Source organism: Oncorhynchus tshawytscha, linkage group LG26 (genome assembly GCF_018296145.1).
Source record: "Oncorhynchus tshawytscha isolate Ot180627B linkage group LG26, Otsh_v2.0, whole genome shotgun sequence".
NCBI classification, from domain to species: Eukaryota; Metazoa; Chordata; class Actinopteri; order Salmoniformes; family Salmonidae; genus Oncorhynchus; species Oncorhynchus tshawytscha.
In genome coordinates, this window is record NC_056454.1 from 12,972,394 (window position 1) to 13,000,333 (window position 27,940).

The 27,940-nt window shown below is 43.3% G+C and overlaps 1 protein-coding gene across 7 annotated transcripts in view; it reads right to left on the minus strand.

Moving 5' to 3' along the window:
- LOC112225186 (RNA-binding motif, single-stranded-interacting protein 1) overlaps window positions 1-27,940 on the minus strand; it is a 67,030-nt gene that overhangs the window by 20,734 nt on the left and 18,356 nt on the right. For 4 of the 7 annotated variants that reach the window (XM_024388900.1, XM_024388895.1, XM_024388897.2 and 1 more), the window contains exons 2-4: window positions 25,375-25,553; window positions 14,288-14,346; window positions 10,027-10,124 (exon numbers count right to left, since the gene is read on the minus strand). In XM_024388900.1, the coding sequence (XP_024244668.1) occupies window positions 10,027-10,124; window positions 14,288-14,346; window positions 25,375-25,553 (336 nt within the window). The remainder of the gene's footprint in view (window positions 1-10,026; window positions 10,125-14,287; window positions 14,347-25,374; window positions 25,554-27,940) is intronic. The other 3 variants (XM_024388896.2, XM_024388901.2, XM_024388899.2) reach the window with 1 other exon arrangement.

Genomic DNA, 27,940 nt, shown 5'->3' on the forward strand with positions numbered 1-27,940 from the left:
CGCACCCAGAACATGTGTTGAATCAGAGGGGTTGGTGAGGAGGTAAAGGTGAGATCGATGGCTAGGCGAAGGGAGGAGTGCGTTTCAGCACTCAGCAGCACCAGGGCTCAGAGTGTGTGTGTGTGTGTGTGCTGCTCTAATAACTCTAAAGAGCTCTCTGGAATGGAAAGAGGGGTCAGCAACACTCCTCCCTGTTCACCACACAAACACACCTTTGTTTTACTATCCTCGTGGGGACCCCAAAAAAATGTCCCATTCAAAATCCTAATTCCCTAACCCTTAACCCTGAACCTAACCTTAAGCCTAAAACCCTAATCCTAAAACTAAACCTAACCCTAAACATAACCCCTAACCCTGATTCAAACGCTAAACCTAACCCCTAAGCCTAAAAAAAAACTTGTTCCTTGTGGGGACCCGGCGAAATGTCCCCAATCTAAATTTTCCTTGTTTTGCTATCCTTCTGAGGACTTCTGGTCCCCACAAGGATAATCAAAACCAAACACACACACACACACACACACTAGTTATATTCAAGCTCAAAAATACTTCCTTATCTAAAGGGTAATGGTGAAGCGTTCATCCAATTAAATGGGCTTTAGAGATGTAATATCGAATAGGCCTCATAGATCCATTCAGATAGCAGGCTGCCTACGTTATGTGTTAAAACATAGGAATTAGAGAATAGTCAACACGCAACCTGTATTCCACAGGGAATTTGACTAGTAATATAGTCAATGGATCAAAGGAAGGGGTTGAGTGTCGGATAATTTCCACATGGTTTACCCGTGAGTCATCCCGAATAGGAGTTCTCTTAGTATAAACCCCGGCTAACTCCTAATTCCGTCATCATCTGAGAGAAATTAGAGAGAAGAAAGCCTTCCTGTGCGTGTGGAGCGGCTCTTAAAACGCAGGAACCAAAATTTGGCAGCGAGATAAGACATCTGTTTGTGCAGCAGTGAATGGGGTCAACAGCAAAACAGTCATTAGCAGTCATGTGACTGAGGCGTGCTCACCGAGGGCCAGTGGCGGGCTGATGGGAGGGGATTTGGGGTGGGGTGGAGGGGAGTGTTTGCTTGTCTAGCCTGAGAGGGAGTCCCTCCAAATGGTGTGTTTAGGGCACAGGGTTATTACTACGGTCATCTGTTTATGTCCAAAATAAGTAGTGAAGTAGATCTTCCTCATCCATCAACACAAGAGGATGTTTACTAGTCAATAAAACAAGTTTATGCACATATTATTTAGGATGTTATTTGTATCAGCCAATGCTATCGATATATGATATTGTCACGTTCTGACCTTTATTTCCTTTGTTTTGTCGTTATTTAGTATGGTCAGGGCGTGAGTTGGGGTGGGCAGTCTATGTTTGTTTTTCTATGATTTTGGGATTTCTATGTTTCAGCCTAGTATGGTTCTCAATCAGAGGCAGGTGTCATTAGTTGTCTCTGATTGAGAATCATACTTAGGTAGCCTAGGTTTCACTGTTTGTTTATGGGCGATTGTCTATGTTAGTTGCTTGTGTCAGCACAGTTCTCATTATAGCTTCACGGTCGTTATTTAGTTTATTGTTTTGTATAGTTTGTATTCAGTGTTCAGTGCTTGCTTTTATAAAAAAATCATTATGAACACATACCACGCTGCATTTTGGTCCGCTTCATACGACGATCGTGACAGATATACCCTTCTGCAACATTTTAGAATGTCAAATCAAATTGTATTCGTCACATGCGCCGACTACAACAGGTGTAGACCTTACAGTGAAATGCTTACTTACAAGCCCCTAACCAACAATGCAGTTTAAAAAATATGGATAAGAATAAGAAATAAAAGTAACAAGTAATTCAAGAGCAGCAGTAAAATAACAATAGCGAGACTATATACAGGGGGGTACCGGTATAGAGTCAATGTGCGGCGGCACTGGTTAGTTGAGGTAACATGTACATGTAGGTAGAGTTATTAAAGTCACTATGCATAGATGATAACAACAGAGAGTAGCAGCGCTGTAAAAGAGGGGGGTGGGCAGTGATACAACCAGTCAGGATGCTCTCGATGGTGCAGCTGTAGAACCTTTTGAGGATCTGAGGACCCATGCCAAATCTTTTAAGTCTCCTGAGGGGGAATAGGTTTTGTATGCCCTGTTCACAATTGTCTTGGTGTGCTAGGACCATGTTCGTTTGTTGGTGATGTAGACACCAAGGAACTTGAAGCTCTCAACCTGCTCCACTGCAGCCCCGTAGATGAGAATGGGGGCGTGCTTGGTCCTCTTTTTCCTGTAGTCCACAATCATCTCCCTTGTCTTGATCACGTTGAGGGAGTGGTTGTTGTCCTGGCACCACACGGCCAGGTCTCTGACCTCCCTATAGGCTGTCTCGTCATTGTCAGTGATCAGGCCCACCACTGTTGTGTAATCGGAAAACTTAATGATGGTGTTGGAGTCGTGTCTGGCCGTGCAGTCATGAATGGTACAGGGAGTACAGGAGGGGACTGAGCACGCACCCCTGAGGGGCCCCTGTGTTGAGGATCAGTGTGGGGGATGTGTTGTTACCTACCCTTACCACCTGGGGGTGGCCCATCAGGAAGTCCAGGATCCAGTTGCAGAGGGAGGTGTTTAGTCCCAGTGTCCTTAGTTTATTGATGATCTTTCAGGGCACTATGGTATTAAACGCTGAGCTGTAGTCAATTAATAGCATTCTCACATAGGTGTTCCTTTTGTCCAGGTGGGAAAGGGCAGTGTGGAGTGCAATAGAGATTGCATCATCTGTGGATCTGTTGGGGTGGTATGCAAATTGCAGTGGTTCTAGGGTTTCTGGGATAATGGTGTTGATGTGAGCCATGACCCTCCTTTAAAGCAGTTCATGGCTACAGACGTGAGTGCTACGGGTCGGTAGTCATTTAGGCAGGTTACCTTAGTGTTCTTGGGCACAGGCACTATGGTGGTCTGCTTAAAACATGTTGGTATTACAGACTCGGACAGGTAGAGGTTGATGGTATTTAAAGGTCTTATTCACATTGGCTGCAGAGAGCGTGATCACAGTCTTCCGGAACAACTGGTGCTCTCATGCATGTTTCAGTGTTATTTTCCTCGAAGCGAGCATAGAAGTAGTTTAGCTCATCTGGTAGGCTTGTGTCACTGGGCAGCTCTCTGCTGTGCTTCCCTTTGTAGTCTGTAATAGTTTGCAAGCCCTGCCACATCCGACGAGTGTCAGAGCCGGTGTAGTACGATTCCATCTTAGTCCTGTATTGACACTTTGCCTGTTTGATGGTTCGTCAGAGGGCATAGCGAGACTTCTTATAAGCTTCTGGGTTAGAGTCCCACTCTTTGAAAGCGGCAGCTCTAGCCTTTAGCTCAGTGCGGATGTTGCCTGTAATCCATGGCTTCGGGTTGGAGTATGTATGTACGGTCACTGTGGGGATGACATCATCGATGCACTTATTGATGAAGCCAATGACTGATGTGGTGTCCTCCTCAATGCCATCGGAGGAATCCCGGAACATATTCTAGTCTGTGCTATTAAAACAGTCCTGTAGCTTAGCATCTGCATCATCTGAGCACTTTTTTATTGATCTAGTCACTGGTGCTTCCTGCTTTAATTTTTGCTTGTAAGCAGGAATCAGGAGGATAGAATTATGGTCAGATTAGAAAAAAGGAGGGCGAGGGAGAGCTTTGTATGCATCTCTGTGTGTGGAGTAAAGGTGTTCCAGAGTTTTTTCCCCCTCTGGTTGCACATTTTAACATACTGATAGAAATTTGGTAAAACGGATTTAAGTTTCCCTGAATTAAAGTCCCCGGCTACTATGAGCGCTACCTCTGGGTGAGCATTTTCTTGTTTGCTTATGGCGGAAAACACCTCAGTCAATGCTGGTGGTATGTAAACAGCTAGGAAAAATACAGATAAACTCTCTAGGTAGATAATTGGTCTACAGCTGAACATGAAATACTCTTCCTGAGATATCGTGCAACAGCTGTTATTTACAATAGTCCGTCGCCTATTGTCTTACCAGACGCCGCTGTTCTATCCTGCCGGTACAGCCTATAACCAGCCAGCTGTATGTTGATAGTGTCGTCGTTCAGCCACGACTCCGTGAAGCATAAGATATTACAGTTTGAATGTCCTGTTGGTAGTTTAATCTTCTGCGTCGGTCATCGATTTTATTCTCCAAAGATTGCACGTTTGCTAGCAGAATGGAAGGAAGTGGGGGTTTATTTGATCGCATATGAATTCTCAGAAGGCCCGCACTCTGGACCCTTTTCCTCCAATCTCCTCTTCACGTAAATCACAGGGATCTGGGCCTGTTCCCGAGAAAGCAGTATATCGTTCGCCTCGTCAGACTCGTTAAAGGAAAAAAGGATACTGCCAGTCCGTGGTGAGTAATCGCAGTCCTGATGTCCAGAAGTTATTTTCGGTCATAAGAGACAGTAGCGGCAACATTATGTACAAAATAAGTAAAAAGATAAGTTACAAACAATGCAAATAAACAAACCAAAAAACACAAATCGGTTGGGGACACGTAAAACGTCTGCCTTCTTCTCCGACGCCATGTGAGAATATAAGTATGCATGCATCGAGGAAAAGGAACCAATCTAAGCGTGATTCATCCATGGGAATAACATTAGGAGAACATTTTCAACAGGAAACCCTTATGCTGACTTTCCACCCACCTGCCTTTGAAATAATAATGAGTGAATGCCTTTTGAATGGTGCCCAGGCAGAGAAAAAAACACTTTCAGGAAAAATGGCCGTTTGTTTGGAGTGTCCATTAAGCCCAAGCAAGCCCTTGTAATAATGAGAAAACATTTAACTGAAAAGGCTCTGACTTTTTAATGGCCTTTACCTTGAACAATGCCTATATTAAACTTAGCGATGCCCTACAAAACTGCTTTATTTGAATTAAAAGTTAAATAGGTGCACGGAGGGATGTCAAGAAGCTGCAGAGATTCACGGGGGCATATCTTTTCTAGGATTATTGTTCAGACTTTTCAGGCCTGATCTCTCCCCCCCCAAATTTAACTGGCGGAGTTGCCACGACAACCTCCAATTATTTACTTCCCTTTCTTCTGTCCAAGAATGTAAACTACATTGTTCAAAGTTATTACAGGGCCTGCTGCCCCTTTGAAGACCAACAATGTGAAATCTCTGCCCAATTGACTCCCACCAGAAACTGGCCTTAAAACTGTGGCAGTCTTACTGAGCTCAGTCCAACTGGACACATAAGACTTTCAAAGGACATTCTATAACAGGGCAAACTGGCTACACGTACCCTGATCATAGCCCTTTCATTACAGGCAGTCTAGTTAGTCAGGCCTTTTTAAAGTGGCACAAACTGGTGTGACTTCAGGGAGTACTGCTGCACCAAGCTAGATCGGTTACACACAAAATGCAAGGCTCATGACTCATGCTTCTCAAACTAAGATCCATCTTCACCACCTTGTCTTATTCATAGTTTCACGTTACTTTTGCCCTTTTTTCCTTCCAAATTTCCACAGCAATACTTCCAGAAGCTTGAAAGAGAAACTAATGGCTCATTTAATATATACACTTTACTTCTTCGCACTATAAACTGGAAAATATGTTTATGCAAGCACATGATTTTCCAGTAATTACGGAAAAGTCTGTGAGACATGAATATTCGGCACTGTGTCAAAAAGCAGCCCGGCCTTCACCTGTCTTGCCTAAAGCCAAGGCGATCAAACTTGTCTCAGTGCTAGGCTGTACTTGAACCCATTTAAGACTTTCTAAACCTGGAACCCTGTTGATTTACATTTACATCTATCATCTTTGGATGTAGAGAGAGGACACGGGAAAGTATATTTCCCAACAATTTGTGCCGTGGTTGGTTTTGCCTGAAAGTCCGGTTGGCCGGAGGCGGCTTTGGAAAGGCTAGCGTCTGAGCAGATGAGATGAGCCTCCTTTATAAAATACACACTGCCTGAGTCTCAAATGGCACCCTATTCCCTAACTTGTGCGCTACACTAAATAGGGAATAGGAATCCATTTTGGGACGCAGACACTGACTGCCCTATGCGCCTCCTTTAGAAAGGGGACACTGAGGCCTCTCTGCTCCTACTGAGGCTTAGACACACGCCCCCAGAGAGGATTCCTTCTTCAGCACGTCACCCTGTTGTCATCGCAGGGTATCATCAGCCTGTCCTCTCCACCTCACAGTTCGGCGCCACTCACTCCTGGAGCCCCTCCAAAGCAGGTGAGCACTCAGCTGACATTAGGCATACACACACACACATTACATGACCAAAAGAATGTGGACACCTGCTCGTCAAACATCTCATTCCAAAATCATGGGCATTAATATGGAGTTGGTCCCCCCCTTCGCTGCTATAATAGCCTCCACTCTCCTGGGAAGGCTTTCCACTAGATGTTGGAACATTGCTGAGGGGACTTGCTTCCATTCAGTCACAAGAGCCTAAGTGAGGTCGAGCACTGATGTTGGGCATTTAGGCCTGACTCGCAGTCTGCTCACAATTCATCCCAAAAGGTGTTCGATAGGGTTGAGGTTAGAGGTCGAAAAAAAAGCAGATACCGATTAATCGGACAATATATATATATATTTTTTAATAATGACAATTACAACAATACTGAATGAACACTTATTTTAACTTAATATAATACATCAATAAAATCAATTTAGCCTCAAGTAAATAATGAAACATGTTCAATTTGGTTTAAATAATGCAAAAACAAAGTGTTGGAGAAGAAAGTAAAAGTGCAATATGTGCTATGTAAGAAAGCTAACGTTTAAGTTCCTTGCTCAGAACATGAGAACATATGAAAGCTGGTGGTTCCTTTTAACATGAGTCTTCAATATTCCCAGGTAAGAAGTTTTAGGTTGTAGTTATTATAGGAATTATAGGACTATTTCTCTCTATACCATTTGTATTTCATTAACCTTTGACTATTGGATGTTCTTATAGGCACTTTAGTATTGCCAGTGTAACAGTATAGCTTCCGTCCCTCTCCTCGTTCCTCCCTAGGCTCGAACCAGCAACACAACGACAACAGCCACCATCGAAGCAGCGTTACCCATGCAGAGGAAGGGGAACAACTACTAGAAGGCTCAGCGCGAATTACGTTTGAAACGCTATTAGCGCGCGCTAACTAGCTAGCCATTTCACTTCGGTTACACCAGCCTCATCTCGGGAGTTGATAGGCTTGAAGTCATAAACAGCGCAATGCTTGACGCACAACAAAGAGCTGCTGGCACAACGCACGAATGTGCTGTTTGAATGAATGTTTACGCGCCTGCTTCTGCCTACCACCGCTCAGTCAGATACTTAGATACTTGTATGCTTGTATGCTCAGTCAGATTATATGCAACGCAGGACACACTAGATAATATCTAGTAATATCATCAACCATGTGTAGTTAACTAGTGGTTATGATTGATTGTTTTTTATAAGATAAGTTTATTGCTAGCTAGCAACTTACCTTGGCTTACTGCATTTGCGTAACAGGCAGTCTCCTTGTGGAGTGCAACGAGAGAGAGGCAGGTCATTATTGCGTTGGACCAGTTAACTGTAAGGTTGCAAGAAAATCTGTCGTTCTGCCCCTGAACAAGGCAGTTAACCCACCGTTCCTAGGCCGTCATTGAAAATAAGAATGTGTTCTTAACAGACTTGCCTAGTTAAGTAAAAGGTATTTAAAATATATATTTTTTAAATCAGCAAATCGGCGCCCAAAAATACCGATTTCCGATTGTTATGACAACTTGAAATTGGCCCTAATTAATGGGCCATTCCGATTAATCGGTCGACGTCTAGTTGAGGTCTGTGATCTGTGCAGGCTAGTTCTTACACACCGATCTCGACAAACCATTTCTGTATGGACCTCACTTTGTGCACGGGGGCATTTTCATGCTGAAACAGGAAAGAGCCTTCCCCAAACTGTTGCCACAAAGTTGGAAGCACAGAATCGTCTAGAATGTCATGCGTAGCATTAAGATTTATTTTCACTGGAACTAAGGGGTCTAGCCCCAACCATGAAAAACAGCCCAAGACCATTATTCCTTCTCCACAACACTTTCCAGTTGGCACTATGCATTTGGAAAGGTAGCGTTCTCCTGGCAACCGGTAAACCCAGATTTGTCCTTCAGACTGGCAGATGGTGAAGCGTGATTCATCACTCTAGAGTCCAATGGTGACAAGCTTTACACCACTCCAGCCGACGCTTGGCATTGCGCATGGTGATCTTAGGCTTATGTGCGGCTCCTCGGCCATTGAACAAACAGTTATTGTTCTGACATTGCTTCCATTGGTAGTTTGGAACTCGGTAGTGATTGTTGCAACTGAGGACAGACAATGTTTATGCACTACATGCTTCAGCACTCAACAGTCCCGTTCTGTGAGCTTGTATGGCCTATCACTTAGGGCTGAGCCATTGTTGCATCTAGACGTTTCCATTTCACGATAACAGCACTTACAGTTGACTGGGGCAGCTGTAGCAGGGCAGAAATTTGACGAACTGAGTTGTTGGAAAGGTGGCATCCTATGACAGTGCCACATTGAAAGTCACAGAACAGTAAGGCAATTCTACTGCCAATGTTTGTCTATGAAGGTTGCATGGCTGTGTCCTTGATTTTTAGCCCCTTATCAGCAACGGTGTGGAATTGTCAGTAGACCTCCGAGGCACAGATCTGGGAAAGGGTGTCAAAACATTTCTGCAGCATTGAACGTCCCCAAGAATACAGTGGCCTCCATCATTCTTAAATGGAAGAAGTTTGGAACCACCAAGACTCCTTCTAAAGCTGTCCACCCGGCCAAACTGAGAAATCAGGGGAGAAGGGCATTGGTCAGGGAGGTGGGTTCCTCTGTGGAGATGGGAGAACCTTCCAGAAGGTCAACCATCTCTGCAGCACTCCACCAATCCGGCCTTTATGGTTGAGTGGCCAGACGGAAGCCACTCCTCAGTAAAAGGCACATGATAGCCTGCTGGAGTTTGCCAAAAGGCACCTAAAGGACTCTCAGACCAGGAGAAACAAGATTCTCTGGTCTGAGAAAACGTCTGGAGGAAAGCTGGCACCATCTCTACGGTGAAGAATGGTGGTAGCAGCATCATGCTGTGGGGATGTTTTTCATTGGCAGAGACTGGGAGACTAGTCAGGATCAAGGGAAAAATTAACAGAGCAAAGTACAGAGAGATTCTTGATGAAAACTTGTTCCAGATTGCTCAGGGCCTCAGACTGGGGTGAAGTTTCACCTTCCAACAGGACAACGACCCTAAGCACACAGCCAACACAACGCATGAGTGGCTTCGGGACAAGTCTCGGAATGTCCTTGAGTGGCCCAGCCGGAGCCTGGACTTGAACCCGAGAGACCTGAAAATAGCTGTGCAGCGACGCTCCCCATCCAACCTGACAGAGCTTGAGAGGATCTGCAGATAAGAATGGGAGAAACTCCCCAAATACTGGTGTGCCAAGCTTGTACCGTCATACCCGAGAAGACTCAAGGTTGTAATCGCCAACAAAGGTGCTTCAACAAAGTACTGAGTAAATGGTTTGAATACTTATGTGAATTTCAAATTTCCGTTGTTTTATTTCTGTGTGCAGAAATATATAAAAACAGTTTTTGCTTCATCATTATGGGGTATTGTGTGTAGATTGATGAGAAAAAAATAACATGTAATTCATTTTAGAATAAGGTTGTAACAAAACAAAATGTGTAAAAGGTGAAGAGGTTCTGAATACTTTCTGAATACACTGTATAGTGTATATGCAAGTACACGTGAACATAAGAGCACACACACACGCGCATGCACAAACAAACACACGCATATGTACACACACACACACACACAGCCTATGGGCTAATGTTACTTCACAGTGACCACAGAGTCAAGGGGGGGCTGCAAACCAACTCGAGAGGTACACATGCTCCCCTGGCATGGAGATTCCTAACCCTCTACGTAAATGCTGGGTGGGTCAGGTTGTTGCTGCCTATAAATGGACAACCTAAATCCATTGAAGGCTGTGTATTGTCAGGTGTTTGTGTGTGAGAATACAAATAGACTGGAAGCATACCCTCACCTTAGCCATCTGGGCTTGGACCCCACTGGTCTTCAGGGCAGTGACGGCTTTCTGAGCTGCAGCAGGGCTGTCGAAGTCCACAAAGCCGTAACCTGAGGGACAGAACACCACACCAGTCAAGACTGTTACACAGTCTACCTGGAAAGACCACCATGCACAACTATCCTAATTCATCATTCAGCTATATCATAGGTATTTTCTGTTGTTAACACTGTTAAAAACGTGCTCCGGTACCTTGGCGACTCAATAAGTATTTAATAAACTTCTTTGGGCTGGATGTTTCTATGTGTAGTTCATACATGCATAATCTATGAGCAGAATTACTGTCTTACCTCAATTAGCCACAAAATCCCTAGTTTGAAAGCAACCGTTTTCTGGAAGCTATGTGAACCATTTAGAGTACTGCAAGCTTGGACCACGTGGGTCAGCCCCCTAGCAATTCGAGTTCTAGCCAGTGAGGTTCGAGCCCTTGCCATTTGAGTGACAGCAAACAAGAGGCATGCCCAGCGTTATCCAATGAGGTTGCAGGGCGGGCCCAACGACTCTCTGGACGCAGCAGAGAGAGGGAGAGCAATGACGTGGTGTACATACAGTGGGGAGAACAAACCAAACGTGGTCCCCAAATATGTCGTAGTAAGTCACATATGTGCAGATACAGTGGGGAGAACAAGTATTTGATAACCTGCAAAATCGGCAGTGTTTCCTACTTACAAAGCATGTAGAGGTCTGTAATTTTTTATCATAGGTACACTTCAACTGTGAGAGACGGAATCTAAAACAAAAATCCTGAAAATCACATTGTATGATTTTTAAGTAATTAATTTGCATTTTATTGCATGACATAAGTATTTGATACATCAGAAAAGCCGAACTTAATATTTGGTACAGAAACCTTTGTTTGCAATTACAGAGATCATACGTTTCCTGTAGTTCTTGACCAGGTTTGCACACACTGCAGCAGGGATTTTGGCCCACTCCTCCATACAGACCTTCTCAAGATCCTTCAGGTTTCGGGGCTGTCGCTGGGAAATATGGACTTTCAGCTCCCTCCAAAGATTTTCTATTGGGTTCAGGTCTGGAGACTGGCTAGGCCACTCCAGGACCTTGAGATGCTTCTTACGAAGCCACTCCTTAGTTGCCCTGGCTGTGTGTTTCGGGTCGTTGTCATGCTGGAAGACCCAGCCACGACCCATCTTCAATGCTCTTACTGAGAGAAGGAGGTTGTTGGCCAAGATCTCGCGATACATGGCCCCATCCATCCTCCCCTCAATACGGTGCAGTCGTCCTGTCCCCTTTGCAGAAAAGCATCCCCAAAGAATGATGTTTCCACCTCCATGCTTCACGGTTAGGATGGTGTTCTTGGGGTTGTACTCATCCTTCTTCTTCCTCCAAACACGGCAAGTGGAGTTTAGACCACATGACCTTCTCCCATTCCTCCTCTGGATCATCCAGATGGTCATTGGCAAACATCAGATGGGCCTGGACATGCACTGGCTTGAGCAGGGGGACCTTGCGTGCGCTGCAGGATTTTAATCCATGACGGCGTAGTGTGTTACTAATGGTTTTCTTTGAGACTGTGGTCCCAGCTCTCTTCAGGTCATTGACCAGGTCCTGCCGTGTAGTTCTGGGCTGATCCCTCACCTTCCTCATGATCATTGATGCCCCACGAGGTGAGATCTTGCATGGAGCCCCAGACCGAGGGTGATTGACGGTCATCTTGAACTTCTTCCATTTTCTAATAATTGCGCCAACAGTTGTTGCCTTCTCACCAAGCTGCTTGCCTATTGTCTTGTAGCCCATCCCAGCCTTGTGCAGGTCTACAATTTTATCCCTGATGTCCTTACACAGCTGTCTGGTCTTGGCCATTGTGGAGACGTTGGAGTGTGTTTAATGGAGTGTGTGACAGGTGTCTTTTATACAGGTAATGAGTTCAAACAGGTGCAGTTAATACAGGTAATGAGTGGAGAACAGGAGGGCTTATTAAAGAAAAACTAACAGGTTTGTGAGAGCCGGAATTCTTATTGGTTGGTAGGTGATCAAATGCTTATGTCATGTAATAAAATGCAAATTAATTACTTAAAAATCATACAATGTGATTTTCTGGATTTTTGTTTTAGATTCCATCTCCCACAGTTGAAGTGTACCTATGATAAAAATGACAGACCTCTACATGCTTTGTAAGTAGGAAAACCTGCAAAATCGGCAGTGTATCAAATACTTGTTCTCCCCACTGTATCTGCACATATGTGACTTACTACGACATATTTGGGGACCACGTTTGGTTTGTCAGCCCTACTTTCAGAACTACTGGCTAAAAAGTATACAAAAATACCAGGGAATATCCCTACAGTGCCACTCCAGTCTCCTTATCACACCATGTAACACCTGATTTACTTAACAAAAGGAACATCTCAATTGTTGGTCCAGGTAAGTCATGACATGGTACATGTATGGGGTGGGCCTTTCCCCTTCTGTTCTCTACTGCTCCTCTATTGTTCCTCAAGCAAAGGGGGAGGCCAATGACATCACGGATTCCCATAAGAACTCCTACTCCTTGAAGTTTGGAGTCGTGAAAAAACAAAAGACATGTTTTGCTCAGAAGTTTTTAAAAAATATAAGAAACTTTAGTGTGTGTACTTTACTGTGTTTATATTTGGGATATCGCTTTTCAACTGTAAAAGTTCTGAAATAGCTGGAGGAAGTCTAACAGTAAAACAATAACGGGCATGGTGAAATCTTGACTTAGTCTGCCTCCCAAATGGCACCGTATTCCCTACATAGTGCACTACTTTGTACCAGAGCACTATGAGAATATAGGGAATAGGGTGCCATTTGGGAGGGAGACTAAATCTCAGGTCTAACTTGCCATCTACGGCAGTAAGTGGCAGGCTGTGTTTGACACCCACCACAGCGAGGCCAGGCCAGAGGTCACCATGTTCTGTCGTGTGGTTGACCCCCACCTACTGTATCTGTGGCCCATAACGGTGGTCAGTCAATGACTGGTGGTGAGACAGTGTAGTAGGCACGGGGGAGCAGAGAACAGTGCTGAGGCTGCAGATTGCAATGATGACGCCCAGGGCTCAGGTCAGCTCATTGTCCCCTGGGGCTACATGCAGGCCAGGCCAGTCTAGAGTCAGACCTGCAGTCCAGTTCCTCCCTGCTCCCTACTCCGTGTTGCTATATTTAACCATCAAACAACCTCGCAGGCCAACAGCAACCTCTCCGCTGCTCACTGTGGAATCTAATTACAGATCCTAGTTTGATCTTGAAGATAAACAGCCCAAAGTACATCATGAATCTGAACATTCAGATATTTGTTTTTATTAAGGACATTCAGATAAATGGCAAATGTTTATCTTCCTTTCAAGTTGTGATTTTGGGAGTTTTTTTTAATAGGTATCTTCGAGCAAGCTGCGAGTTGACGTAAACATCGGAATGGAAGACGACAGGATGTTTCTCAGCCGCCACCTGTGATTAGTTAGCGTATCGTAATCCCCAGCAGGACAGTGACCAAGCTCTTTTCTTCTGGGCCCATCTGTGGTGCGTGCTGGCTGGGCTGGGCTGCGTGTCAGTGTGCTCCTCGGTAGTCAGGACAGGGTGTTGGGCCAAGGGCTGCAGCCGGAGCCAAGACTTTGTGTCACGCTCCAGAGGGAGGGGCACGAGCTGTCACTTCGTGTGGGGATCCGCCGCTAGCACAACGCATGGTAACAGACAGACCATCAGTAAAGGGCCAGGACTAAAATAACACAAAGTGGTGGCAGCCTTTTGCCTGTCTGTTTCCTGACTAGCCCAGCCCCCCATGAGCCACATAGCTGTTGAATGACTGAATGACTTCAACGAGGCCGGGCCAGTGCACTCTGACAGTACTGGGCCGCCAAAGCCACTGCACGAGTCAAAGAGGGCCTTAAGCAAGGCTCTTCATCCATTCCTTAGCATGGCCATTGTCTTTAGTATAATAGCATTAGGAGGATTATGGTAAAAGTCCTATGTGTCATCATATCACAGACTGGAAGCTCCAAAGCCTTTGCACTGCTATTCTGGATTACAATGAGTCATTGTGATACATACATCCAGTATCATCAATGATGCATGTGATGAGTTTTTATTTGCTTTAAGCCTGACGGTTGTTACATGAGCATGACTTCTTGATTTGTGTGCATATTTGTGTGTGTGTGTGTGTGTGTGTGTGTGGGGGGGTCTAGATCTTTTTACAGAATGTCTCCACTACGTCACGACTTGTTGAAGCCATACACACCTTTACATTTGTTTGTCGTCTTATCCAGGATGGCCTTTGTTGACACAATTTTGCCATACCTACGAGAGGAAGAGAAAGAGCGCTATTGTTAGTTGTGCTGTGTTACCGTACCAGACAGCCAGCCTCTCATAAAATAAAAAAAACCCACAAAGAGTGAGGCCTGGCTTGCACAAGAATTTATGACATCACAAAAAAAAAAACAGGACGACTTTTCTGTGTGGATTTAAGAATCTCGGCGGCGCTCGAGCAAAGGTTTGCCTTGATTCTTTACCATGCAACGATATTATCCAGGATTAACTATCCTCTATCCAAAGGGATTTCAAAAAAGTGAAAATGACTGAGAAGCTTCTTTAGTAAACATACAGAACATCTAAAAACATTTTGTGTAAGTCTTCAGTGGAAAAACGTGTATAAAATGTGCATAACACACTGTGGATTTACGACCTCTTGACAACGTAGGGACAGAGCGGACCGAGTGGCATTCCACAGCTACATCCTGTGCTTTTACAGTTATTTGGTGCACTGTGTTACTGCTGCTGCTGCCAGCTCTGACAAGATGAACTTTGCGGTGACCCCTAAACCCCGGCTTCACTGCATTTCTTTTCAGCTCTAAGCCAGTGCACTCTATTCAGAATGAATAGGAAATCAATGCAAAGAACACAACAATTACATATGACGACTTTCTCTCTGTACAATGATGAATGCAACAAATAGGAACACACAGACATCAGACTGTAGTAAATGAACCTCCCTGGTAGTAATCGGCGCGGCAGACAAATGATTGATGAGGGGATTGGCTCTCTAGATGGAGGAGGAAGTGTGAGCTTTGACCTGAGCTGGGAGGCGAGCAGGTGGTGGCTTTATGAAAATGAGTCCTCCATCTCGACCCCAAGTCGTAGATAGAACAGATTGTGACAGATCTGGTTGTGTGGCATGGTTTTATGTTTGCCACAAAGGGAAAGGTCACCTATAGCAGTGTTTTCCACAAGTGCATAGAGTAGCCAGCCAAATAGAAAAGGTAGGCAGCCAGGTGCACACTGCTGAGAAATTAGCTACATTTTGGTGGCCTCTGGTACATTCTAATGCCTTTTATTCCATATGAAATACACCGCAAAATGATTTAATACTTGTTGTGGTATTGTGTAGCAAGACATGACTTTACTATTTAAATGACTGAAAAGGTATTAATTAAATGTATTTGTCGGGTTGTTTTGGATATCAAAAGTATGGACACACCTACTCATTGAAGGGTTTTTCTTAATGTTTACTATTTTCTACATTGTAGAATAATAGTGAAAACATCAAAACTATGAAATGACACATATGGAATCATGTAGTAACCAAAAAAGTGTTAGACAAATCAAAATATATTTATATTTGAGATTCTTCAAAGTAGCCACCCTTTGCCTTGACAGCTTTTAATAACTTATTTGCAGATAATAGCCAAAAAGCTTAGGCCTACCAGTAGCATACGCAAATTATGGAGCCAAGTGAAAAGCTCTCTCACCGATGCAATTCAGTAGATAACACTGACTGACAAGATGAGAGTTTAGCATCACTTTAGCATCACTGTTTGGCAAGCCCCGACATCCTAGGAAAGGAAACGTAGGAAATCCTTTGGACATACACTGGACATACATTGAGTGTACAAAACATTAAGAACACCTTCCTACTATTGCGTTACACCCCCTTTTGCCCTCAGAACAGCTTCAATTAGTCAAGGCATGGACTATACAAGGTGTGAGTGGCGTGTATTCATAGATGCCAAAGGAACCCAGGCTTCCCCAAAACATTTACCAACATTTCTTTTGTCTCTGAGTGTTTCAGAATGTTCCTTCAATTTGCAAGAGGCTGAATGTATCTCACAGGAGAAAGCATGCGAGCGAGTGAAACAACACCCCTCTGCTGTCTAGTCCAAAAGAGTATGACATTGTTGCCGCCCGTAGCATTGAATGCAAAGGAAGCCAGCGAGCATTTGGCCTCACTTTATAAAAATATATAAAATAATATACAATCAGAGCTAAACTGAGTGAGATCAACTGTGAATGGTCCTGGGGCTCCAAAAAAAAGCTGTCAAGGGAAGCCAGTTTGGATTTGGCGTCACTCCTATCAAATCGCATCAAGAGCATACTGTACATCATTGACAGAAACAACTTTAATTGTTGCATCTCGTTGTGTTGTTGTCCTCCGGTGGCTAGCTAGAAAGCTAAAATTGTCCGTTTACTAAATTAGCCATGGAAGGAGATGAGATTTGGACTTGTGATTTCTATTAATTCTCCGTACTGGCCAATGATTATAACGGCGTTTCTGATCTAACCATTAATTTATACATTGTTGTGCCCCTGGCCTGAGAGGATGGAAGTCCAATATGTAGCTAGATATAGAAGGTTAATGTTAACTAGCTAATGTTGCCCATGAAAGGAAGTTACGCTAGTGAGTAGGCATTTTAGCCAGGTAGCCTAGGATAAAAAAGTGTCATACAGTACAAAGTGTGTACTGTATGACAGTCATAGACCGTTTTGTCAACAAGAAAGAGAGGAGGATAGCATTGGCATTTCTCTACAAGAAGGGTGAATCAACATGTTTTTCTACTTGTACGAACGAGTTCACGCACGCACGCGCGCGCACACACACACACACACACACACACACACACAAATCAGTACCATGGAAAGCCACATCATATTTAGCTTACGTTGATTGGACTGAATAGTTTTTGGTATCTTTTAGTTGTCACTGTCCTAGACTAAGCATAGGTGATTAGATGTTGAAATGTTGAAGTTAAAATGGTGCTGGAGTAGTGGAGGCAGCTCCTGTTTTCTTTACGACTTGCCGTAACTCTAACTCAATAGCTGTTTAGTAGTCTGAAAATGTCGGAAACGTTAACTTGCTTGACCATGCTGTAGGTCATGTAACTGTCTGTTACATGCAATATGCTGTGTGGACTTCACCAGACAGAGGTTGCTCTCCAGTTTTGTGTGATGAAACAAACGTGTGGTTAAATTTATTCTGCCACTGTGTCTTCTTATTGTCCAAAGGTGCGGACTCCGGCCGCAAAACCTGAACCTATAGGGGAGGGTCTGGGTGGGCGTCTGTCCGCGGTGGCGCCCACACGTTTGTTTCATCACAAAATTGGAGAGCAACATCTGCCTCTGATTGAGAACCATACCAGGCCAAACGCAAAATACAACATAGAAAAACAAATATAGACTGCCCACCCCAACTCACGCCCTGACCATACTAAAACAAAGACAAAACAAAGGAACTAAGGTCAGAACGTGACACACTGACTGAAGAGGATTTGACAAGTGACATCAATAAGGGATCATCGCTTTCACCTGGATTCACCTGGTCAGTCTGTCATCGAAAGAGCAGATGTTCCTAATGTTTTGTACACTCAGTGTATAGCCTAACCACGTTGCATGATTTATGAATGGCAAAGAGATATAGATCAACTCTATTCAGTCAGTTCGACACCCTTTATAAACTAGTCAAAACTTGCTATTCAGTTGTCAATCAATGCGCAGTAAATAGTCTACTATGCGCCACAACTCCGCGTGGCTGGCTATGTGAAACACACAAAATAAATAAATGAACGTGTCAGAAAACAATAATTAGGCTTAGTTGTGGATTTCGACTCGTCGCTACCACATACAGTACATTACATGGGACGTGCAAATTCACAAGCATCATGCTCTATTCCTCCTCCGTGTAAATACGTTTGACTGCAACCAGAGATCTGTATTGAATGACAAGATGCTCAGGAGTCGTTGTCCCAAAGGCATTGGGCTTATTTTGGACAGATTTTGGTGAGAGTGAAACCTCTCGCTTCGCCTCTTCCTCTCTGCTGCGTTATCGTCATTGCTCGCTTTGTGACTGACAGGCGCCTGTCCTATTGTCACGCCCTGACCTTAGAGATCCTTTTTATGCCTCTATTTGGTTTGGTCAGGGTGTGATTTGGGGTGTGTATTCTATGTTCTATTATTTGTATTTCTATGTTTGGCCGGGTAGGGTTCTCAATCAGGGACAGCTGTCTATCGTTGTCTCTGATTGAGAACCATACTTAGGTAGCCCTTTTTCCCCACCTGTCCTTGTGGGAAGTTGACTTTGTTTATGGCACAGAGCCTTTAGCTTCACGGTTTGTTTGGTAGTGTTTATTGTTTTGCTCAGCGTCTTTTCTAATAAAAAGAGAATGTACGCCAACCACGCTGCGCCTTGGTCCTCTTCTTTCAACGGCCGTGACACCTATTTTTTATTTTCACCTTTTATTTAACCAAGTAACCTAGTTGAGAACAAGTTCTCATTTACAACTGCGACCTGGCCAAGATAAAGCAAAGCAGTTCGACACATACAACAACACAGAGTTAGTTACACATGGAATAAACAAACATACAGTTAATGATAAAGTAGAAAAAGTCTATATACAGTGTGTGCAAATGAGGTAGGATAAGGTAGGTAAGGCAAAAAATAGGCCATGGTGGCAAAGTAATTACAATATAGCAATTAAACACTGGAATGGTAGATGTGCAGAAGATGAATGTGCAAGTAAAGCTACTGGGGTGCAAAGGAGCAAGATAAATAAATAAATACAGTTATGGGGATGAGGTAGTTGGATGGGCTATTTACAGATGGGCTATGTACAGGTGCAGGGATCTGTGAGCTGCTCTGACAGCTGGTGCTTAAAGCTAGTGAGGGAGATATGAGTCTCCAGCTTCAGTGATTTTTGCAGTTCATTCCAGTCATTGGCAGCAGAGAACTGGAAGGAAAGACAGCCAAAGGAAGAATTGGCTTTGGGGGTGACCAGTGAGATATACCTGCTGGAGTGCATGCTACGGGTGGGTGCTTCTATGGTGACCAGTGAGCTGAGATAAGGCGGGGCTTTACCTAGCAGAGACATGTAGATGACCTGGAGCCAGTGGGTTTGGCGACGAGTATGAAGCGAATTTTAGAAAGAGAGGGTCCAGATTGTCTAGCCCGGTTGATTTGTAGGGGTCCAGATTTTGCAGCTCTTTCAGAACATCAGCTATATGGATTTGGATGAAGGAGAAATGGGGGAGGCTTGGGCGAGTTGCTGTGGGGAGTGCAGGGCTGTTGATCGGGGTGGGGGTAGCCAGGTGGAAAGCATGGCCAGCCGTAGAAAAATGCTTATTGAAATTCTCAATTACAGTTAATTTATCAGTGGTGACAGTGTTTCCCTAGCCTCAGTGCAGTGGGCAGCTGGGAGGAGGTGCTATCAATAGCTCGCTAGAAGATGCATATCGTTCATTCTAGCAGGATAGGGCTCGATGGTCTAACGAATTGAAACTTATAAATTAAATTTAACCTGCTGAAAATCAGTTTGTAACTAATGGAAAACACTGCTGTAGTGCCTTCGACATAATGATCGCTGATCAGCAGTGGCTTAATAATAACCAAATAAGTCCATTATTTTTTTATCCAATTGCAGAGCCTCAGACTGAGCAATTAACCGAAATGGCGGTTATTTTTACATTTTTAAACAACTAACTGACAGAATGTTGATTCAATTATTTTAATTTTTTTTGCACATTGCACGGATTTTCTATAGAATAATCAGATCAAGCCTGAACTGTGCAATATAGTAGGGAGTTGTAGTTTCCAACAGGCCATTATTCTACATAGTTTAACAAAGAAAACGTGGTAATTAACTACAATGACCATAATCCATTGCGTGCCTACTCTCCGTTCTGTGTGTTTCTTTTTTACATATGCTACATGAGGTTAGTGTGGGACAGACGCCGAAAGAGAAAAGAGAGAAGAATGTGAAATCGAGAGGGATAGAGAGCAGTTGCTTCGCAAGGTATCTCTACCTGAAAATACACAGTGATGGAAAAGGTACTCAATTGTCATACTTGAGTAAAAGTAAAGATACCTTAATAGAAAATGACTCAAGTAAAAGTGAAAGTCACCTAGTTAAATACTACTTGAGTAAAAGTCTAAAAGTATTTGGTTTAAAATATACTTAAATAAGTAAATGGGGAAAAAAAGTAAATGGAATAGCTCAAATGTACTTAAGTATCAAAAGTTAAAGTAAAAGTATAAACCATTTAAAAATTCCTTATACTGTATTAAGCAAACCAGATGGCACAACTTTACTTTTTAAATGTATTTTGGAGGATAGCCAGGGGCACACTAACACTCAGACATAATTTACAAATAAAGCATTTGTGTTTAGTGAGTCTGCCAGATCAGAGGTAGTAGGGATGACCATGGATGTTCTCTTGATAAGTGTGTGAAATGTACCATTTCCTGTCAAAATGTCATGAGTACTTTTGGGTGCCAGGAAAAATGTATGGAGTAGAAAGTACATCATTTTCTTTAGCAATGTAGTAAAGTAAAAGTAGTCAAAAATATAAATAGTAAAGTACAGATAGCCCAAAAAACTACTTAAGTAGTACTTTAAAGTATTTTTACTTAAGTACTTTACACCACTGAAAATACAGGATCTAAGTAATTTATAGTTGGTATTCAGCCGTCATAAAAGTATGCCTTATTTACTTTGAAGAACTACTAAAATAGTGATTTTGTCAGTCAGCTCTACAGAGATGAGATGATGACTTGGAATTAAATAATAAAGTCAGCAATTAAAACCAATGTAATATACACAACAACTGAAATATTTTATTAAAGTGATAAGCAGTAATGGGCAGTCACTGCCATCATGGGACTTGTATTAATTGTTTTATTCCATGTTAAGAGTATTCAACCACATTATGCATAGGTGCACTTCATGTAAAAAAAAAAAAAAAGAAATATTGAAATAAAAAAACTTTATTTTTTAATAATCTAACCGAAACCGAACTGACCTCAAAAAGCTTTAATCGCTCAGCACTAGTGCTTTGTTAGTCTCTGCGGGCCGGAGTGACCTTACCCTGTGTTCTACTGGGTAAAGAGCCCCGAGGATGAAGGGTTTCCACTAATTGACTCCAAACTAATCAATTACAGGAATCACCACGGCGTCAACGGCAAACCCCCTCACCCTAGAGCAGCTCACGATGAAGGGACACAAAAAGCTTGAAAGAAAGAGGTTAAAAAAAAAGAAAAAAGAAAAGCTTCCTGATCTGGCCCACCGTGGGGTGACTGAGAGGACACAGTTTAACTCTCCACAAAAAACAACAACAATGGATTAACATCGAAGGTATATGAAACCAGCACAGTCGTTAAGGGTAAGACAACTGCTGAAGCTGCGTGTATGTGTGCGGGTGCGCGTGTATATGTGTGTGCGTGCCTGCGTTACAGTGAGCTCAGAAAGTCACATCGCTTTGTTTTTCCAAAATGTTGTTGTGTTACAGCCGGAATTTAAAATGGATTCAATTTAGATTTTTTTTTGTCACTGGCCTACATTACAATAAGCCATTGTGTCAAAGTGGAATGATGTTTTTTTCAAAATGTTAACAAATGAAAAGCTGAAATGTCTTGAGTCAATAAGTATTCAACCCCTTTATTATGGCAAGCCTAAATAAGTTCAGGGGTAGAAATGTCCTTAATAAGTCACATAATAAGTTGCATGGACTCACTCTGTGCGCAATAATAGTGTTTAACATGCCGATTATTGATTGTTATGAAAACTTGAAATCGGCCCTAATTAATTGGCAATTCCGATTAATCGGTCGACCTCTAGTGTATTGTGTGTAGATGGGTGAGAAAAATAATATATTTAATCCATTTTGAATTCAGTCTGTAACACAACAAAATGTGGAATAAGTCAAGTGGTATGAATACTTTCCGAAGGCACTGTAAAACACAGCTTCCAGGAAAATGTGTTTTTTAACCTTAGCCATTAGACTCCCCCTCGTTCCATTAGCTTTCACTAACCATCTATCACAGTGCTGCTTGGTGCTGTCAGACAGAGAGAGCTGCTTGAATCAGGTAGAAAGCCGTCTCTGAGAGAGAGGCAGCAGCAGCTAGGAGAACAATGCACTCCCATTCCACCTGCCTTTCATCTCCTGCCTTTATCCCATTACGTTGGTTAAAAAGTCTCTGGTTACTATTCGCTGCATGCTTATTGATTCCTGGGGACACCGCTAAGGGATACTCTTCTGTCTGCTCTGAAAATAGCAAGATTGAGTTATGGCCTGAAAGAACAGCCTGAAGGAACAGCCTCGTCTTGCTACCTACAAGAACTGATTATACCCTGTCCTTCTTGAGTCCTCAACCGTTGCCTCAGTATTTTAAACAGAGGTTTAATTGGGATTTTATTTCGGGATATTTTGGGATTGTGTGGTGGATCAGCTCAGGTCAGAGACACAATTATGAGAGGAAGATGGGAATCGTCAGAAAAACACAGGGACCCATTCCAACCTCTTTAGATTGTCCAACAACTATCTAGCTTGCATTACCCCTGACCTACTGACTGAGTAGCCTGGTGGTCCAGTCTGTGCGTTAGCCAACTTCTGTTTGTGTCCATTCATGATAATGCCAAACAGATTGGCCTCGGCAATCTCAACGTTAACATGCGTTCCCATTTCAAGTGAGGGGTTGCTGACTGGTTGTTGAACACAATGTTCTTCATGTGACTTTCTTAAGAATTGATTTTGGGAGAGCGTGGCTAAACTGTTGCCAGTATTTAGTCTGCTATTCAATGAAAAGCAGCGTTGATATAATGTTGATTAGAGTGAGTTGATATGCTGAGAACATTTCAGTCAGGGGAAGGATTATAAGCTAAACACAACTGAAGGTAAAAGAGCGCGAACCCTTGACTCTGAATCTCTAAGCTGAGCTCTAATCCCAAATCTTAAATGGCAACAGTCAGCGGCTGCTCTCTGACAAACCATCAACAGTGCAAGAGATGGTCAGGATATGACTTATCTTATGTACATGATGTTATCAGTATGAATCTAACTGCCTTTCACTGTGCACACAATAAAGACCTGCATCGGGTCGAATACCCACGATTCCCTGCGGGTGACACGAAAAAAACAAACAGCTGGGCGGGTAGAATGAAAACATCATTTCAACCAGAGGGTTGGCTCGCGGTTCAGAACAATTATATTTTGCAGGTTGGAAACATTTTAAATCAAGATAAAACATAAAAACAGACATAGTAGGCCAGGCTATAGGCCTAGGATTCCAGCCAGCCATGCACGCAGTGGAACAGTGAACTGTCCATTATTTGCATGGTGCTGAAACATTCCTAATTTGTTTATGTGCAGAGCTAATATCCCCCCCCCCCACCCCACGCGTGACTACATTACTTTCCCTGGTTAGCCTAGTTCATGCAAAAATGGCTAACATAGATTAACTGTGGAAATAAAAAGTAAAGTTATAGTGGTGGAATACACCATCGTGGAAACAGGTGCTGCGCGAGTGAAATCACAGATTTGGAAGTATTTTGGAGTCATTGTGGACAAGGAGGTCAACAACCCGGTTGATGGATACAGAGCCTGCAGAAAGTGCAAGCGTGCATTTGTTTAAGGTAATTCAGTTAATTATCAGTTAATTATTATGTTAATTCAGGCTTTAGTTCATTTAGACCATACGCAGGCCATATAAAGTTGGTAAAAGTTTGAGCAGGCTATAGCCAACTAAATAAATGCATGCCTTATAGCCTATTTGATTCTGGGAATTGTTTCAATTAAACTATTTGATTATCTAAACAATATTGAACATAAAGGTCTTGTTTTGTTAAGTCGGTTATAGACTTTCATTAGGCAAGAAGGCTAAGTGGAAGGCTCTTCTTCAAAGCGATGTGAATTGTCAATGTGCCGCTTTGCATTGTGAAAATAAGAGGATATTAATGAATGCCATAGTTTCCCTTCATCCAAATGTTGAATAGATATGCAGACAAATGAATGAATGCAGAGAAGGGGTATAGCTTAATAGCCTTAGTCGGGCCTACTCTGGAGTCATAAAAACAGTTAAATAAATAGATGTTATTTGTCAGGTCACGGATTGGCTCCCAGAACAACTATGTGGTGGGTAGTGTTGCAGAGAAAAATCTGTCTTGACGTTGGGTGGGGATTGGAATTGATGTGGCCGGCGCGGGGTGGGTGCGTCTCCAAAAAAAACAGACCCGTGCAGGACTCTAACATACAATACCTGTTTGCTTTCTTCATTCAATCAAATTCCCTCTTCTTCCCCATTTAGTCTATTTTTTTTGTTTTAATGAAAAGTTAACAAAGAGATGGTGTTGGAGGTAGCTAAATTGCAGCTATCGCTCTGTATCGCTCTTCCTAAACACGGGATAGAGGATCTATGCCAGCCGTTCAGGAGATCGAGGGGTTGAATGTGCCGCAAAGTCAACATCGTATTGTGGAGGTGGGGGAGGGGAAAGCGGGGGGTCTGGGAAAAGAAAATTAGATTTCAAAGTCACCTCGGTGGTCTTTTTCCACAGACGTGAGGTACACAATAACAATGTGGCTGTGGACGAGAGCGGGCCGAGATTGCCCCTTTATCCCCTGCATTAACTATATGAACTACCCACTGTATCGCTTCAGATGCTATCAGCTGCTAAAGCTCTCTGGGTTTGCCCTTGTAGTCTTCCAATATCATTTTTCATTTTAAATTCAGATGTAATGCCCCTGTCAGCTCTCCCCCTGCAGTGTTGGCCGTCATCCTCTCAAATATCTCTGTCCCTTCCCCCTAACTCACAGCTCTCCCTCTCTCCATCTCTCTCTGTGGTCAAGTGATCTGACCTGTCCCAGTTAGCCATGGTCCTACTTAAAACAAGGCAGTGAAAATAAGCTTTATTTCCAGTGCGTCATCTAACCTTTTTGGTATCTACTGAATGCACAGTGAGATGGTCCACTGGTAACTGAGGTCATATTCGTCATCTAGTAATGTGATGTCACCAAACATATCCCAATATGGATGCATTTACAGGAGATTCTCAATATACGTTTCTGAGTACAAATTAGATTAAAATAAATTAGGCTTGCAGAGATCCGACAAACAATAACATATTATGAAGCCTTCGGAATTACATTGAACAGGCTGTTCTTATTACTATCTCAAGTCAAATAAGTAACTGTTGCTTTGAACTCTACCACAGTCACGGCGGTGGTGACCACAGCCGACAAGTCAAAAAACAATCAATAGTTACAATCATAAGAGGAAGGAAGTGTACTCACGGCTGGCAGAGCTTGACCAGATCGTGGTCGGTCGTGGCTGGGGGAAGGCCTCGGATGTACAGGTTGGTTTTACTGAGCTGCTCCCAGCCTGCAGTGCTGGAGCTACTGCTGTTGTTGGTGCTGCTGTTGGTGCTGGGGATGGGTGGAGCCATGGGGTGTGAGGAAAGGGCTGCAGGTGGCTGCCGAAGGGGAAACACACAGAATGGTGTCAGTCCAAGACAAAACGACATGTCGGTGAGAAGTGCAAACATACTGGTTGTTCCCTGCTAAACAAAAGGGAGAACGAGAGAGAGAGACAGACACAGAGAAAGAGACTACTCGGTATGAAACGGACTACATTGTCTTGCCACGTGGACGCGGTCACGTGGACATTTCATGTGCGCAAATAAATACGTGTTCAATATTGATTGAGCTACTGAATTCAGAGCTACTGAATGCCAGTGAGTAATCATGAAACGATACACGTTTGCATTTCATTAGTGGGTTAAGAAAAACGTGCTTGGATTTTATTCCAACCCTTAGCGCAGCTTTGTCTACGAATCTTGTCTCCTCCGTGAGTTACTCTGAGAGATTCTTGATCTGACTCCCGCTGTAACCATAACAGTATTTTAGTGCGCTGGCCCAGAAAGCCATCGGTCTTCACTACAAGCATATCGTTGTTGCCCAGCTAAATCTTCTACATTGGTGCATGCTACAAATGAACTGTCCTGCTACTTCATAATTTAGCACTATCGAATGGGTGCCCCGTGTGAGGATTAATATTGAACAGAGCAGTGATACATATCTGCTGAGCAATCTCCATCAGGAGTCGGGAAGTCAGCACAAACTGGGTACCGAGGGGCATGCAGATCTGCTCTGATACTGACGTGACAGTGGAAGGTTGTGCGTGAATTAGAGAGCCCTTCCCGCCAATCCCCTGGTGACTGGCTGACTTCCCAACTGGACATGCCAACGACTACATTTCCAGCATAGCCTTCTTTACCATCACACTGCCACCCCTAAACTTACACACAGGCTTAATTGCATTAGGTTCCAGTTAGAGAGGCATGGTGGAGAATGTAACTCAACCTCAACGACCAGTTCTTTTGAACACTGAGGATCAGCGTGTTTGGAACAATGATATGCCACCTGATTTCTGCAACTTGCAGAATACAAAAAAAAGATATACCCTTTTCAATCGATTGGAAAGAGATGAGTTCTGTAATGTGCATGGAAAATGTGTCGACCAGTTCTTCAAGCATTGAATTTCAGATATATTTGGTCTCATTCAGGGGCTTCATTCCAGCTAAACCGAGGGTATGGGTAAGGTCATTTACTGCATTTCTACACAAAAAAAAACCTCAATTTGGAGAACAGCATTGACTCCAGCCATTATCACCATGTTGCTGTAGCTTCATTCACATCAGTCAATAGGGGACTTAACATTCTACAAACACATGCCATACAATAATTAGCTGCCATGTCAAGTCGAACAGCAGTTTCCTATCCAAAGCCATCCACTACAGCCATCTTTACCTTTGCAATCTGTTGAGAAAAAGACTTGCTGTTCCCTGCACCTGGGTCAATGCACTCTCCACAGAAAGGAAGAGGCAAAGCGAGAGGTTTAACTAGACAAAATCTGTCGAAAATAAGCCATATGTGTTTCTATGGGCTTATTTTGGACCTAAACTTGTCGCCTGTCTTCCTGCCTTTGGGACAACGACTCCCATTGTTAGGGCGGAGACATGATCACCTCGTCATTATTATACAGGCTCCCGAGTAGTGCAGTGGTCTAAGGCACTGCATCTCTGTGCAAGAGGTGTCACTACAGTCCCTGGTTTGAATCCAGACTAAATCATATCCGGCAGTGATTGGGAGTCCCATAGGGTGGCGAACAATTGGTCCAGCGTCGTCTGGGTTTGGTGGTCATTATAAATAAGAATTTGTTCTTAACTGACTTGCCTAGTTAAACAAAAATACAGATCTCTACTCTCCATAAAGCTAGTCAACCATACAAACAGCCTTCCTAGGTGTCCGCATGGTCCTAAAGTCAGCTGACTACTACCGCTAAACTTCATTTGACATTTAATCAGGATTGGAATGATTTTAGTAGTTTATTTTAAATTGGTGGTGTTGAGCTAGGATATGGTGACTGCCCTACCCAATTGACGCCCCTGATCTCATTCAATGAACATCTGTAAATCATATGGGCCGTATCAAGAGTACCTCCACATCTCAGAGGAGAGCCCTCGTGTGATTGAGCAATAAGCCAGTATAGCATGCTTCCTGTTTGTAGGGCCACAGATGTTTGGATCTGAAAAGCTCGCCCTCTTTCTAAGACTGTTCTGTGAGTCTGACACTGTTTATCACCCCTCCCCCTCCAAGGAATCACAAGAGAGGAAGCTGATGGAATCCCAAGCAATACGTGGTGACAGAATTGAGCAATCGTCAACCTGGACTCGGCCCAAGCAAGAGATCTTCTTCTTCTCCAGTCCACATGCCTTTACTACGGAAACCAACTTGACCTGCTGTTGGATTCATTCATTATTTTCCTTCCTGTCACAAACAGCTCTTTGCCAGGGAATTT